The sequence below is a fragment of the Schistocerca piceifrons genome, chromosome 8 (assembly GCF_021461385.2).
Source record: "Schistocerca piceifrons isolate TAMUIC-IGC-003096 chromosome 8, iqSchPice1.1, whole genome shotgun sequence".
NCBI lineage: Eukaryota > Metazoa > Arthropoda > Insecta > Orthoptera > Acrididae > Schistocerca > Schistocerca piceifrons.
In genome coordinates, this window is record NC_060145.1 from 476,188,632 (window position 1) to 476,204,205 (window position 15,574).

The following is a 15,574-nucleotide window of genomic DNA, read 5'->3' on the forward strand; positions in this document are numbered from 1 at the left end:
ATTACACTGCCCATGAATGATGAAAAGCTTTTTTTAATTAAGTCATGTATAGATGTTGTCATTATAAGAAAGGTTTTAATGATGAGTGAGGCCATATGGCACCAACACTAATCAAGACTGTTTTAATGTATGTATTCTGTAATTAACTTGTGTATATATTCTTGATCTCTGCTACAGTATTACGTGTAGTTCTGTAAGCTGTTTTATGTTGCTAACACGAAAACATCTATTTTATTTCTTACATCTGAAGAGGACTAGATTGTTAGCCAAAACTAGTAATCAGTACAAATAAGAATGGTTTCATGTGCCATCTTGACTTCATGGGTTTTCAGTTCCTAATGTAAGTAAAAAAATCAATACTTTTAACCACAAAATGACATACCAATATCACATTTTAGGGTTGTAATTAACCATAATTTTTTGAATGTGCTCACTAGAATACTTAGATCCAAAATATCACCCACAAATGTGTCAAGAACTTTACAAACCTAACACATCATATAAAATCACATACCCATCTTTGCAAGCAATCCCACAATACACTGTTGATCTGCAGAATGAAGGATGTCCGCCAGGCCAGTCGCAACTGGTAAACAAAGTGTATGTACTCTAATTCGACGTTCTCCTGTAAAAATTAAACAGTATGAAAGTTAGATGTAGTACAAATAATTGTAAGCCTTTTACCAAATTACAATTACTAAACCTGCACAAATATCAACATTACAAACTACATTACCATCACTGTAAATAAATACCTTTACTTGATGTGTAAAGCAAAGCTGCCTGAAAACATACATTCTGAAGGTCTGTAAGGCTCTCCTCAATAGAAATTTGCATCCCAAAGCCTGCATCTGGGTTCACATTTGGCAGTGACAACAGATCAGTTGATCGTACAAAAAAGTTGCCGTGGAATGTGTGTATTGCCAGTCCTCTGTAAGGAAAAGTGACATTCACATTTTCTGTTTATCTTTTACTTCACAAAAATATCTTAACATTGGCACAACCATACATATCTGAACATATGAGGGTAAATCATAAAATAAGTTACACTAGCTCAACGTGAGAGCACACCGAGTATTGTGACTGTAGACAATGTATAGCACGAGACAGTAATTGCCGACACATCTGATAGGATGGGCAGTGTGGTATCCTGTTCTGTGTGCAGAGCAGGCTAGGCTCAATGGCATGTCAATTGGATGTTCACTCCAAATTGGAGTTAACATCCTACAGACCTTCATGCAATAATCATATTTCTATGGCCTAAATGACTCAACTGCACTGACATTCATAGTGAAATCACTGCTGTGTAATGCGAGCATGCGATCTCTCACCAAGGTATTGTAAAGTGGTGTAAGTAATTTGACACTGGACACTCTGATCTCACTAACAAATATCGCCAAAGTAGGTCTGCAACATCCAGAACCATTGCAAATGTTCACAGTCTGGATGTGATCATTAGAGAGGATATGCACATAATGCAGCACGAAACTGTCAGCATGTTGAACATTTTGTATGGCAATGTGTCTTCCATTGCTAGCACCTAGGATATTGTGAACTGTGTGCCAGATGGATCTCACAGTTGTTCACTGACGTTCAGAAGGGACAACATTTGCAATTGTCACTGGCATTTCTGGAACAGTAGACTGTGGAGGGTAAAGGGTTTCTGCAGTGAACCATCACAGAGGTTGAAACAGGGATCCACGACTTCACCTCCCCCCCCCCCCCCCCCAAAGAAAAAAGGAGAGAGAGAGAGAGAGAGAGAGAGAGAGAGAGAGAGAGAGAGAGAGAACAGCGGCGAAAAATTCAGCAGCAGCGTGATTTTGCTGTACGATAATGTAACACTGCACTTGACCCACCAACTGCTACAGCTATTCAACTGAAAAACGAAACTCCTCCCGAACAGGCCATAAAGGCCCAACGGTACCGACCGGCCGCCGTGTCAGCCCACAGGTGTCACTGGATGCGGATATGGAGCTATTCAACTAAGACATATGGCAACATCCTCCATACAGTCCGGACCTAGCGCCACGTGTTAATTGTGTGTCTGGCAAAACAAATGAGGAGCTTTGTGGATGACGATTCCAAAATGATGAGAAGGTGAAAGAAGCTATATTCAGGTGGTTACATAGCTCTGGAGGTGACTTCTACGGATCCGGAACTGAAAACTTTGTTACCCATTCCGAGAAATGTTTACGGTTTCTTGGGGGCTACATTGTCGTAGCCGTGTTGCCTATGTGCATATGGTTTAATAAACGGCCACAACTTGGAAGTGTAACTTACTTTTTGACTCGTCCTCGTACTGTGCCACTTTTAGAAATCCCACCTTGCCCTAACACAAAACCAGAGTTTAAAAATACTTCTTGTGGTAAGCTATAATTTGCTTACTGACAGTTCAACTTCTATTGAAGCACTTCAGAATAGGAACTTACTGAATTGCATTGGGGACAAGGAATCAAGAGTACAGGGAGAACAAATTACACATACAGTATTTATGGAAAAAAAAATTAAATTGAAAATGTTAAGATAAAATGAATGTTCAAAATAGCAAGAGAAAGAAGGAAGAAAGGAAGGATGAGTTAAATGAAGAAAAAGAGGAATAAATTGTAGGAGAGAATAATAAAATGCAACATGTAAAGAAGATATTGCAATGAAACAACCCACAACAATGAGTAAAGTAAAACAATACAATGCATGAAACTATATCAGGTTGGTGTCGAAGTTAGTAGCATTTTTGTTTTGAATGTCTGAATGCTGGTTGCTATGGCTTCATTTATAGACTCATTTTTCATTTGCAATTCACTGTTGCAATCTGAGTTTATGTATTATTATTTTGTCATAGGGAGATAGTGAGTGAAGCTGGGGATGACAGAAAATCAAGTGCCAAGTGAGGAAATTGGAACATTTCCAACATATTCTTCTAATTGAGTTTAATAAAAAGGTGACAGCAACGGAAGCAGCCAATAATTTTTTCCCCACATAGGGATAATGCCATTGGATAAAGCAAGGGGGGGGAATGGTTTTCTCATTTTAAGGAAGATCGTTTTGACATTAGTGGCTCTCTGTATTCAGGAAGACTTTCGGAGTTTGATGAAGATCATTTAAATGCATTAATCCACAATAATCAAATCAGTGTACTCGAGAATTGGCAAATGCAATGAACTATGGTCATTCCACCATGTGCGATATCTGCATGCAACAGGGAAGGTTCAAAAATCTGGTGCACGGGTACAGCATTCTCTAAGCAAAAATCACAAAACTCAATGGGTGGTCACACAATCAGTGCTTGCTCATGATCAGTTGGCTGGTGAACAACACTGACCAATCTTACCCTGTATCGTTACCAGTGACAAGAAATGGTGTCTTTATGGTTGGTTGGTCAATTTGGGGCAGGAGACTAAACAACGAGGTCATTGGTCCCATTGAATTTAGGGAACCATTCCAGCACTTGCCTAAAGTGATTAAGGGAAATCACAGAAAACATAAATCAGAATGGCCAGACGTGGGTTTCAACCATTGTCCTCACGAATGGGAGTCCAGTGTGCTAACCACTGTGCCACCTCGCTCAGTCATGTCTTTATGCTGAAAGGAACGGTTGAGCCCAAACAATGTAGCAACTCCCCATACAAAGATCTGTGCACATCCAAAAAAGGTAATGTTATGCATCTGGTGGAACAGCGACAATGTGTGTACTATGAATTGCTTCCCTAAGGTGTAACCATCACTACTGACATTTACTCTCAACATCTGAGACGTCTTGCAGGCCCAATCCAAGAACAACAACCAGGAAGACTGGGTGAAGTGATGCTATACCACGATAATGCTCGCCCACATTATCCTAGAGTGACAAAAAACACTGTAGGGGAGTTGGGCTGGGAAGTCTTTCTGCACCCACCTTATTCACCTAATCTTGCACCCTCAGATTTCAAATTTTTTCACTCTCTATTGAACAACCTTTAAAGAACTTCCTTTCCACATGAAAATATGCTCTGAACAAGACTCAACAAGTTCTTCGCCTGAAAACAACACAATTTACTAACAAAGAGATAGAGGGGCTGGCCAGTTCTTACCTCAGCTCAGTACAGCCGATAGATACACAAAACAGAACAGAAAATTTACATTCCTGCTTTCGGAACTTTGTTCCTTCATCAGGGAGGAGAGAGGGGGAAAAAAGGGATTCAGTTACTCACAACCCAGGCTATGAAGCAACAGGGAAAGGTAAACTGGGAGGGTAGCAAGGATGGAGGCATGGTTGTCAGAGGGAAGCCAAAGATATTCTACTGTAAGTACTGTGCAAGCTTCAAACCTAAGAGGATGCATACAGAAGTAAAGAGGTATATAGTATAAAGATAAACACAACTACGTAGGATGAAAAGATGCGTGAATGGCTAAAGAGGAGAGGGAAAAAGGAGAAGACTGAAGAGTAAATGGGAGTGAGGTTGGTTAACGTAGGTTCAGTCCAGGGGGATGGCGGGATGAAAGGATGTGTTGGAGTGCAAGTTCCCACCTCCGCAGTTCCGAGGGACTGGTGTTGGGTGGGAGAAGCCAAATGGCACGTATGTTGTAGCAGGTTCCTAGGTCCCTAGAATTATGCTGGAGGGCATGCTCTGCTACTGGGTATTGGACATCTCCTAGGTGGACAGTTCGTCTGTGCCCGTTCATGCGCTCAGCCAGTTTAGTTGTCGTCATACTGATGTAAAAGGCTGTGCAGTGCAAGCATGTCAGCTGATAAATGACGGTGGTTTCACATATGGCCCTGCCTTGAATTGTGTATGTTTTACCAGTAGCGGAGCTGGAGTAGGTGGTTGTGGGGGGATGCATGTGGCAGGTTTTGCTGCGGGGTCGGTTACAGGGGTAGGAGCAGCTGGGTAGAGAAGGTGGTCTGGGAATATCGTAGGGTTTGACAAGGATGTTACGGAGGTGGGGGGAGGGGGGGGGGCGACGAAAGGCAACTCTGGATGGTATGGGGAGAATATTGTCAAGGGATGATATCATTTCAGGGCTTGACTTGAGAAAGTCATATCCCTGGCGGAGTAATTTTTTTATGTATTCGAGGCCAGGACAATATTGGGTGACATGGGGGATGCTTCTGTGTGGTCTGGGGGTAGGAACACTTTTGTTGGATGGGGAGGAATGTATTGCTCTGGAGATCTGTTTGTGGACAAAGTTTGCAGGATAGTTGCGGGAGAGGAAAGCTCTGGTCAGGTTATTGGTGTAATTGTTGAGAGATTTGTCACTGGAGCAGATACGTTTGCCACGAATACCTAGGCTGTAGGGAAGGGAGCGTTTTATGTGGAATGGATAGCAGCTATCAAAGTGGAGGTACTGTTGTTTGTTTGTGGGTTTGATGTGGACAGAGGTGTGGATGTGAGCTTCAACAAGATGAAGGTCAACATCCAGGAAGGTGGCTTGGATTTTGGAGAAGGACCAGGTGAAATTCAGATTTGAAAAAGAGTTGAGGTTATAGGGGAAATTAAGGAGTGTTTCTTCACCATGAGTCCAGACCACAAAGATGTCATCTATAAACCTATACCACGCCAGGGGAAACAGCTGTTGGGTCCTCAGGAAAGCCTCCTCCATGCGGCCCATAGAGAGGTTGGCATAGGACGGAGCCATCCTGGTTCCCATAGCCGTTCCCCTGAATTGTTTGTAGGTCTGGCATTCAAAAGTGAAGTAATTATGGGTGAGGATGAAGTTGGTAAGTGTGATAAGGAACGAGGTTTCTGGAAGATCTTCGGGTGGGCGTTGGGAGAGGTAGTGTTCAAGGGCAGAGAGACCATGGGTATGCGGGATGTAAATTTTCTGTCCTGTTGTGTGTATCTATCGGCTGTACTGAGCTGAGGTAAGTAATGGCCAGCCCCTCTATCTCTTTGTTAGTATTTGTTTCACATCTTTATAAGAGATTTTCTATTAATCATTTAAACCACACAATTTTTACAGTTGTGAAATTGAAAAGTTAACCCAATGTTGCCACAATGTTGTAAATAGTCAATTATTGTTAACTAATGTCTCTGTTACGTCTATCTGCTGGTTTATTAAACTTATGGAAAAATTTTACAAACTTATGCACCAACATAACAGTTATGAGCAAAAGTGAAAGGAAACACCAGGCAAATACCACCACAGGGGCACAAGCCATGTTCTCATGTGCACACATTCCTATCACAGAAAAAGGGATGCTTTAATAGTGAAAGAAAGTAAACAACTACAAAGTCTGTAATAAAGAATATATCAGACTGAAAGAAAATATATATGAAACTTCTAATGTTAACTCTTCAGTAATTTAATGAGAAAAACACCAAGCAGGAAAAATGTCGTACAAAGGAGAACTGTAAGCCACCGAGTTCTTTAAGTAGACAAAGAGTTAGTTTTACACTCCATAAATCATCTGAATGATTTTCTATTATCAAAATAATGTAGAATGAGTTAGTTAACAGGATATTTATACATCATTAGGTTTAACATTACTGAACATATTACTTTTAGCCCTACTAACAAAACTACACTTAAAATTAGTTTTTTTAAGGGTTCCATGCCTAAATAGGTAAAAACAGGATCTCCCTAGTTTTCTTAGGAACGGGTAATTAGTTTTATACAAGCTGAAATTTAGATTAACAATAATAATCATAATCTACACACACAACTAAATTTACACAGAACCCTCGGATTGTAAGTGCTACTCATATTTGTCCAGTATTTTTTAAAAACAAGACACACTACCAGTATTTAAACAAAAATTTGTCTATGGAATAAAAGAATTGTCCAAGAGCAATGATTTTAGGTCAGATTTAAATATTGCTCTCCTCCTTGTTAGACATTTTATGTTGTTGAGAAAATGATCAGAAATTTTTGATGATGCATATTTAATGCCTTCTGAGCCACTGACAGCTTTAGTGATGGTTAGCAAACACCATTTTGTTGTTCTTAAATTGCAATGGATTATTTACGACCAATTTCATTAGTGACGTAGGAAAACACAAACTGCTACTTACCATAAAGAAGACACAGCAAGTTGCGGGCAGGCACAATTAAAAGACACTTACACAAAGCTTTCAGCCATAGCCTTCATAAGTAAAAGAGCATCTCAGGCCAGAATGAGTGATGCTGGAGTTGGCAGTCATGTGTACATGAGGTGTGCTTGCTCGTCTCTCTCTCTCTCTCTCTCTCTCTCTCTCTCTCTCTCTCTCTTTCACCAATGAAGGCTGTGGCCAAAAGCTTCACGTAAGTGTCTTAATTGTGCCTGTCTGCAATTTGACATGCCTTTTTTACAGTAAGTAGCAACCTGTCTTTTCCTACATTGTTGATATTCCTACCTGGAGTTTCCATTGTTTGTTTATTTTCATTGGTGAATAAAGATACTGTGAAGGTGCACTTAGTATATCTTACTCCTTGAAGAGCTACCTAATAGATGATTGTGGGTGAACACCACTTATTATAATACAGGAGAACAAACACAATGGCACTGCTCTCTGTTTGCTCCAGTGTAAGACATCTATGAGGACATATCTGGGCAAGAACTGCCAAAAATTTAACTTTAAATGCATACAAAAATGTGTTAACTGATGAATCTCCTTACCAGCACTAAATGAAGCAACAGTGCAACAATTACAAAAGCTTTAATGAAAGTGTGGAAATGCTGCCACCTTTCACATAAGTTTGTAAATCTCTCAGCTATCTACTTTTTGTTTGTTCAACTACAGCAGAAACAGCAAACTACAAGGAGCAGTCAAACTAAAATAAGACAGATGGATAAGATTTTATAACCAACAGTCAAATGAAGACAAGACAGATGGAAAAGTGAGTGTACTGTTTATTATTTCAGAAGTAAACATAATAGCTGTTAAGACATTCATCCCACTATCAAGCAAAATGTTCAATAACTCCATGCACAAATGTTTGCACTTGCCTATGGAACCATGATTGCACCAAAGTGTGTGCCTCAGCGTCAAAAGTAAATTAAGGGCCATGAACGTCTTTCTTCAGGGCACCAAAAATATGGACATCGCTTGGGAAGAGATGGGGACTGTGTGGAAGATGTGTAAGGGCTTCCCAACATAACTTCTGCAGTGTAGTCTAAACAACCTTGGCATCAAGTAGGCGAGCAATGAAGTGCACATCTGTGTACAATCATGGTACTGTAAGCAACCACAAACATTTTCCATGAAGGTATTCATCACCTTGTCTCACTGTGGAATAATTGTATTAACAGTTACAGCAATTACTTCTGAAGTAATAAACAGTTTACTTACTTTTTTCCATCTGTCTTGTCTTCAATTGACTGTCCACTACAGAACCTTATCGCCATTCCTTGCTAACTTATACACAAAAATTTTGAAGCACATTGTTAGGTATTGTTAAAAAAAATAGTTTCTATTTTTAACTTTGTTTCTTTTTCAATGCTTATATTTTTCTCCGTAAAAATGCTGGTTTTTAAATATTTATGGGTTAACTTAGCTCTGACTTTAGGTTTTTTTCTCCTTTCATCCTTTTGGCAACTACAGCACTTATTCTACAGTTTGAGTGCAGGGAAGGAGTACATGGTGGCTGCATAATATGATGTAAGAAAATAACATGGACAATTTGATGCAGTATAGCGAGTTACCTGCTGCATCGGATTCTCATCACCGCTTCAAACCCAATCTTGCGTGTTAGGTACCTCTTCAGTGACCTCTGAAAATATTCTGCTTGAAGAACATTTGAGGCTTTGAAAAGAGGGAAATGATGAATACAACCCCCAGAAAACCTCGAAATTCCAGCTGAAAAAAATAATTTTGGTCAGAAATGTATGTTATTTTTAATCATAGAAACAGAGCAAGCAAGACTTACACATGTGCATCAAATAATATATATTTTTGATTTAAATGAATCCCTCTGCACCAGTCTGATTTCAGTCAGTAGCAATCATATATCCAGTGCAGAGATGCTACATAAAATTGTATATTTGTGAAAACTGGAACACAATGAAGGAAACAAGAATAATTAAAATCGGAAGTCATTTAAGACTCTGAATTAGGAAGAGGAAGCAGAACCATATCAAGGGGGAAATCAAAAATGAAACACAAATAACAAACAAACCTAAAAGCTTATGATTTTGTTAGTGACTGTGACTGTTCCTGCTTCCACTTCAGAAGCAGAAACTTTTTCTATCAATTTAATTGCAACGCAGTTCTGATGATTACTTTACAAATAAAAGTGAAACAAAATATTATTGACTTATAACCTGTAATCCGCAGGACAATTAAGTCATAACAAAAATGTCAAAACAACAAAGTGTTACTGCTGTACTACCTGGGAAGATATGTACCTTCACACTTATTGTTAAATTAGGGCAAGCTCCCAACTATCCAAGGTTAGTGTGAACCTAAGAAAACACAGATGATAAAAAACACACAGACAGCCCAAAGTACATGTGTTGGAAACCGCTTTTTTGTGTATTTACATAACTTAAGGGCAGTGTTTGGCTACATTTTAAGTGACACTGTTCTACAGAGCGTGTTCTCAAGGTACCGTAAGAAAATTGGTACATTACATCATGGAGCAAATAAACACTAAAGTACATAGATTATGTGCTCAAGTGTTTTTGTTAGTAATATCTTACTATTTGTGCACTGACTTCCCTGTTTTCTTGAAGTGTGGGTCCACAACCTCTGCAGAATGTTTAGCAGTAGTTATTGTCCATACATGGCTAATCACTATACAAGTGGTAAGTTCATAATGATTACATTTTATAGAGTGTGTGACTTTAAACAGCTCTACTACAAGGAAATCACCACCACCTGCTGTTCAGAGTATGTGGCGCTAACAGGAGCCGTATTTGCCAATGATATCCTGCAGCATCACACACCATCACATGCACTACTTATTCAGTATGATAATCTGATGACATAAGTAATGCATAGGCACAATCCCAAAATTTTGCTTTTTGGAAAGCCTCAACTGGAATCATGTGGCAGCCTCTGTTAGTAGTATGAACAGTGTGGTATCTATCAAATTGCTGCAAGTAAAAACAAACGAGTGATGGAAGCTCCCATCTGTGCACAATTTTATTTATTTATTTATTTATTTATTTTTTCTTTGAAGTCCATCAAGATTCTTGATATTATCAGCACATATTACGATCTGGTGACCACCTCCGCTTTAATCCAATATGCTGACTCCAAACTTGCACAATCATTCTGGCATTATGTTAACACCAGCAATGATTATGCAATACTAATTATCTTTTTCCAAAGGCACTACGTTTTCACTTATGTGAATTCTGCAGTTTGTTTTTACACTGCCCTTTGATTTCAATCCTCTACCAAGACTACTGATTGATACTTCACATCACAATAAAAATTACATTGATTGCTTTTCAATAATTTATTCACATGCCATACACACTCAACCAGAAGATTTAACAGACAATTCACACCACAACTGTAAATAACTGGCATTCAGCCCAAATCTTCATGGCTCTTTTTTATTTTATTTGTTATGTTCCTGCTCTGGTTTTGAAATGCAATTTCCGCAAAGATGACAACCCTTTAACACTAACCTGGATGTACTTAGTTATTTGAGAAAGCAATTGTACAGCAGGAAAAACAAAATGGTGCTACTCACATATTGTGGCTAAGTCACAGTATTGGCTGTTGACAATAAACAGATCAACTGCAACTTGATGCCCTGAACAGTCGAGAGCCAGCCTTTTATAAAAGTCAGTGGCAGGGTTAAGATGTGGAGCATCTTTCCCCGCTCGCTGACTGGGATCCTCTCGAGGAGTGAGTGCACCAGGCCCTTGATTTGGCAAGCAAGACTGGAAAACTGTCACTCTTCCTCCAGTTGGTGACTAATGAAACATAAAATATAGAAACATTAGTACACAACACCAATACAGTTAAGCTCTAGAGCTAATTTGCTATATAAGAAGAAGCAATAGATAATTTCTGTGTTGTAAGTAATGCACTTCATCTTATTAACAAATAATTGGTATAAAATTAACTGCTGCAACTCTGTCACACATTAGCTTTGAAAAAGGAAGTGCTGCTACAATGGCAATAAAGACTTAAGACTGGATGGGAATTGTTTAGCATGATAATGTTTGCATGTAAAGCAAATGGATTCAACAATTTTGTCTTTTCCCTCAGAAAAATGTAACAAAAATATCAAGATAATCCATGTGAGTGGCTATCTGCTGATGAAAAACTGCAAAATTATCTGTCGAATTTCATAATAATCACTAAAGATATTAGATTTAAAAACAAATATCACTGCTACAATATGAATCAAAGCTACAATGTTCTCACTGGAGACCATCCACTTGTCCTACCAACATTTCCAATTTAAAAGAGAAAGGATTATCTTGTAAATATTGTTTTGTGGAATACAAACTGTCACCTTCCAAAAAAAAATGTAAACCATATCAAAAAGTGTTTCAGGTGCCCCAGAATACAAAAAAGTGCTTGAGTTAGGTACAGTGATTGAGACCAACTTTTATTTTATTTTTTTATTTTTTTTATTTTTTGCAGTGGTGTAGTATATGTAAAAATACTACCTACTGGCTAGCTACTTAACATTAACTATACCTCATTTCAAAAATTATTATTAAACTTGAGTGCCACTTTTTTTTAATTATGTACTACCCCGAGAATCGACCTCATTAAAGATGTAAAAAGTTATGTTTACTGTCCAATTTAGTCCGCTAATAACTCTCCCCTAACTCTCAAGAAGCTTTTTCAACTTGGTTACCCAATCACTGAAGAAGCAGTATTGCAAAACACCTTTTCCAATACAAAATATCAGGTTAATTTTTTTTTGTAAGTGGTGCTTATCAATCTTTAAATTGCATTAGTTCCTGGGAATTGAACTTTGGGCATTTGCCACGGCATTTATCCTGCGCATTTGCCTCAACTTATAAATGCCCAGGCATTTTACATCACTATATGTGATTAAAAGTGATGTCCTGTCATAAGAAAACCAGAATAGCAACTACAAGTAATCTTCGCTGGGACCCTTCCAGTATCTCATCTTCGACAACTGCCGACACCAAGGCCTACTCCACGCCACTCTATAGTCCTGTGTCTGTCTATCAGCTTAGTCTATGTTTTGTCACTTCACCTGTTACTGCTGGTTTCTGAGCCACTGCTACACCTGCTGCTTCTGGGGCTCGAGCGAGGGCCATCGTGAAGGTCACCTCCAGAGCGACATCATCTGGTCTCTAGGTGTCTACCAGGAGTCCCGGGTACGGAGCCTATGCACTTGCACACTGCCCACCTAACCATCCACGGTAGTGGCTGTCTGTTTTACACTAATACACTAACAAGGCCACTGGCACTGCTATTGCCAAGGAAGCACAAAGCTGCCTCAGTGTCCTCACCCTACCACAAGCCAAGTGCATCGCCGCATGCTTGCTGAAGCTGTCACTGCTGCCTGCGGGTAAACACATAACTCCCAAGTCACTTGCAACAGCCCCTGTATGACTGACTCATTGAATAAAGAACGTATCAACTAATGGAGCATTTTTGAATCCACAGTATACAAGTTGCTGGTATTACGCAATCCATCGCCCTGTACCTAGAGAGAAAGAGGCGGTCATCCTGGGATATAATAGTGCCTGTACAACCTCCCCCCCCCCCCTCCCCCATCCACACTATTACACTGGTGGCAAGAATGTTGGCAGCTTACAGTAGTGTGCCACCAGTGAGCTCGCTCTGACCACAGGCGGAGCTGGACAAAGCGTATTATGCCATGAAGATGCGGGATTGGAAGGGGGAGATAGATCAGGAGAAGGGGGAGACTGCAGGGAAGAGCATGTGGATACAGGATCAGTCACAGGGCAGGGGTGAAGGCAGGTGTGGGCAGGGGTGAAGGCAGGTGTGGGCAGGGGTGAAGGCAGGTGTGGGCAGGGGTGAAGGCAGGTGTGGGCAGGGGTGAAGGCAGGTGTGGGCAGGGGTGAAGGCAGGATATTCCTAAAAGAAAAGGAATTAAACTGTAAAAACTTTACTGTAAAGTTGTTGTTAATTGTATATTTAATGTTCAGACCTATTCCGCTGTAAGTGGTCAATGGTGAATAAACTGAATAAGGCTTATAATATTAGCATACTCAATTTAGCAACTCTTCTGGAATTTCCTGACAGAGATCAAGCATATAATAGAAATGACATGCCCCTTGGTAACCAAAAGGTACCAGAGTAATATTACTCATAAGCAACAAAATACTAACAAGTGGTACACCCCACAACTTAACAAACTCAGAATACTACTGATGATTATTAAAGACAAATCTCATAACAGTGATAGGGACAAGGAAAATTACACTAAAATGAGAAACCTTTACAGATTAGAAATAAAAAATGCTAATGCTGTGCAAATGCTAATGCTAATGCTGTGGGCAGGGGTGAAGGCAGGTGTGGGCAGGGGTGAAGGCAGGTGTGGGCAGGGGTGAAGGCAGGTGTGGGCAGGGGTGAAGGAGGATGTGGGACATGGGGCTAGTGGATATAAGAGACCAGGAGGATAATGGGAATGAAGGATGTGTTACAAAAACAATTCCCATTGATGTAATTAAGAGAAGCTGCCGATGGGGAGAGGGATTCAAATGGCATGGGTTGAAACTGCAGATACTGGACTAGAGCACATCACGCTCAGCAGTGTATTCTGCCAAGCGGTGGACAACTCTGCTCTTGGCCACAATTTGTAAGATGCAATTGATCTGGGTGGACAGCTGGTTGGTCACTATGTCCATATAAATGCTGTGCAGCTTAAGTATGATGCGAGTGATATCGCACAGGTGGCCCTGCCTCTGGCAGGACTGGATATTCTTATAACAGGACTGCAGCAATATAGGCTGGTTGGGTGCACTGAACTGGTTTTGCACATGTCTTGCACACGGACAGGACGAATGTAATAACGGACTATGCACCACACACAACTCAGCATGCCTGTGGCCAGAACAAGGTCACCAGTGCCACAGTCCTATCCTGTACACCTGCTGCCTCTCCCCCCGTTTTCAGCAACCGTTCTTCAACCCTTCCTCCCACTCCCCATTCCCTTTCACATTTCACATGACACAAGCCCCCATCCCAGGCAATAGCTGCAGTGCCAGCACAATGAAGTCCGACAGGAGTATATAGTCTCCTGCGGGGTGTGTGTGTGCGCGCAGGAGACTATATACTCCTGTCGGACTTCATTGTGCTGGCACTGCAGCTATTGGATGGGATGGGGGCTTGTGTCATGTGAAATGAGAAAGGGAATGGGGAGTGGGAGGAAGGGTTGAAGAACGGTTGCTGAAAACGGGGGGAGAGGCAGCAGGTGTACAGGATAGGACTGTGGCACTGGTGACCTTGTTCTGGCTACAGGCATGCTGAGTTGTGTGTGGTGCGTAGCCCGTTATTACATTCGTCCTGTCCGTGTGCAAGACATGTGCAAAACCAGTTCAGTGCGCACACACACACACACACACACACACACACACACACACACACACACACACACACACACTTGCCTACAGTTAACTCTGAAGGAGGATTCAACCATAAGCTTAGCAACATTCTCTGCCTTTTTTTACGTGCTCATTGACAACTCAACACCTCAACTACACAGTGAGTTGTTACCTCCACTCATTACATTACTTACAATCATAAATAAGATGGATAACTGAGCCTTAAACCAGCAAGTCACATATTAACAATGCTTTATTTCTCCAATCCTATTTTGCATTTAGCCTCCACTTTCACAGGCCTACACAGTTTTGGTAACTTGGGAACAAGCAGTAACAATCTGCTATGCTTGTGTGTCTGACAAATCTGAGACAAATCACTGTATAAGTTTTATGATTTACTGAAGTACAGTATGTATTTACAAGAATAAAAACGATGACTACACGTATGATATTGCATCATCTTTTGGGAGTGCATCTGGGATAGTATTAACTCTTATAGTGATATTTTGGCTGACAACCTTTTAGCTGTTCTGAAGGTGAGTCACTAGCAACAGTTTTAAAGCACTTTACACTATTGACTAAACATGCATGCATCACAGATAACACCGTTGGAAACAAGAGCATCAGTTAGAGATAAAAGCTTATGCCTCTAACAAAACAAAGCATGGGCAGAATCAGCAAATCTACAGTCCTTGCGATCTACTTGATTGCTTACTGCAGAGGGTGTATATGTTGGAACACAAGACAGTGAAGACTTATAACAACATTTCCTTTGAGAGCGCAGACACGAAATGAGGTGTTTCCATGATTTGTTTTGCTGGAAACCTTTGGCTTGGTTGAGCAGGTTGTCGGCTAATTATATTTTCACAGCTTCCTTGACCACTGAATCCCAGTACTACGAGTCTGTGGCCAGTACCTTACTTTTCCTGTTGTCCACGGAATGGCCAGTGTTAATACAATGCTACTGGTGTTCAGTTTACAATGGGTCAGGAAATGAATGGTGGTCTACCAATTCCAGATGTATTACTATGATGAAAGGAAGCTGGGTTTTTAGGACATGGTGTTTACTGTAGCCCACTCATAGCAATTTATATTTATAGGCTGCCATTATACTTCGCAAATTATGAGTGTACTTAAAACTTTAGCACACAGGGCACATGT

At 40.4% G+C, this 15,574-nt stretch overlaps 1 protein-coding gene across 2 annotated transcripts in view; it reads right to left on the bottom strand.

Annotated features, from left to right (window-relative positions):
* LOC124711222 (protein transport protein Sec24A) overlaps window positions 1–15,574 on the bottom strand; it is a 144,627-nt gene that overhangs the window by 41,044 nt on the left and 88,009 nt on the right. For both annotated transcript variants that reach the window (XM_047241181.1, XM_047241182.1), the window contains exons 13-16: window positions 10,600–10,825; window positions 8,600–8,753; window positions 756–931; window positions 515–625 (exon numbers count right to left, since the gene is read on the bottom strand). In XM_047241181.1, coding sequence (XP_047097137.1) covers window positions 515–625; window positions 756–931; window positions 8,600–8,753; window positions 10,600–10,825 — 667 coding nt within the window. The remainder of the gene's footprint in view (window positions 1–514; window positions 626–755; window positions 932–8,599; window positions 8,754–10,599; window positions 10,826–15,574) is intronic.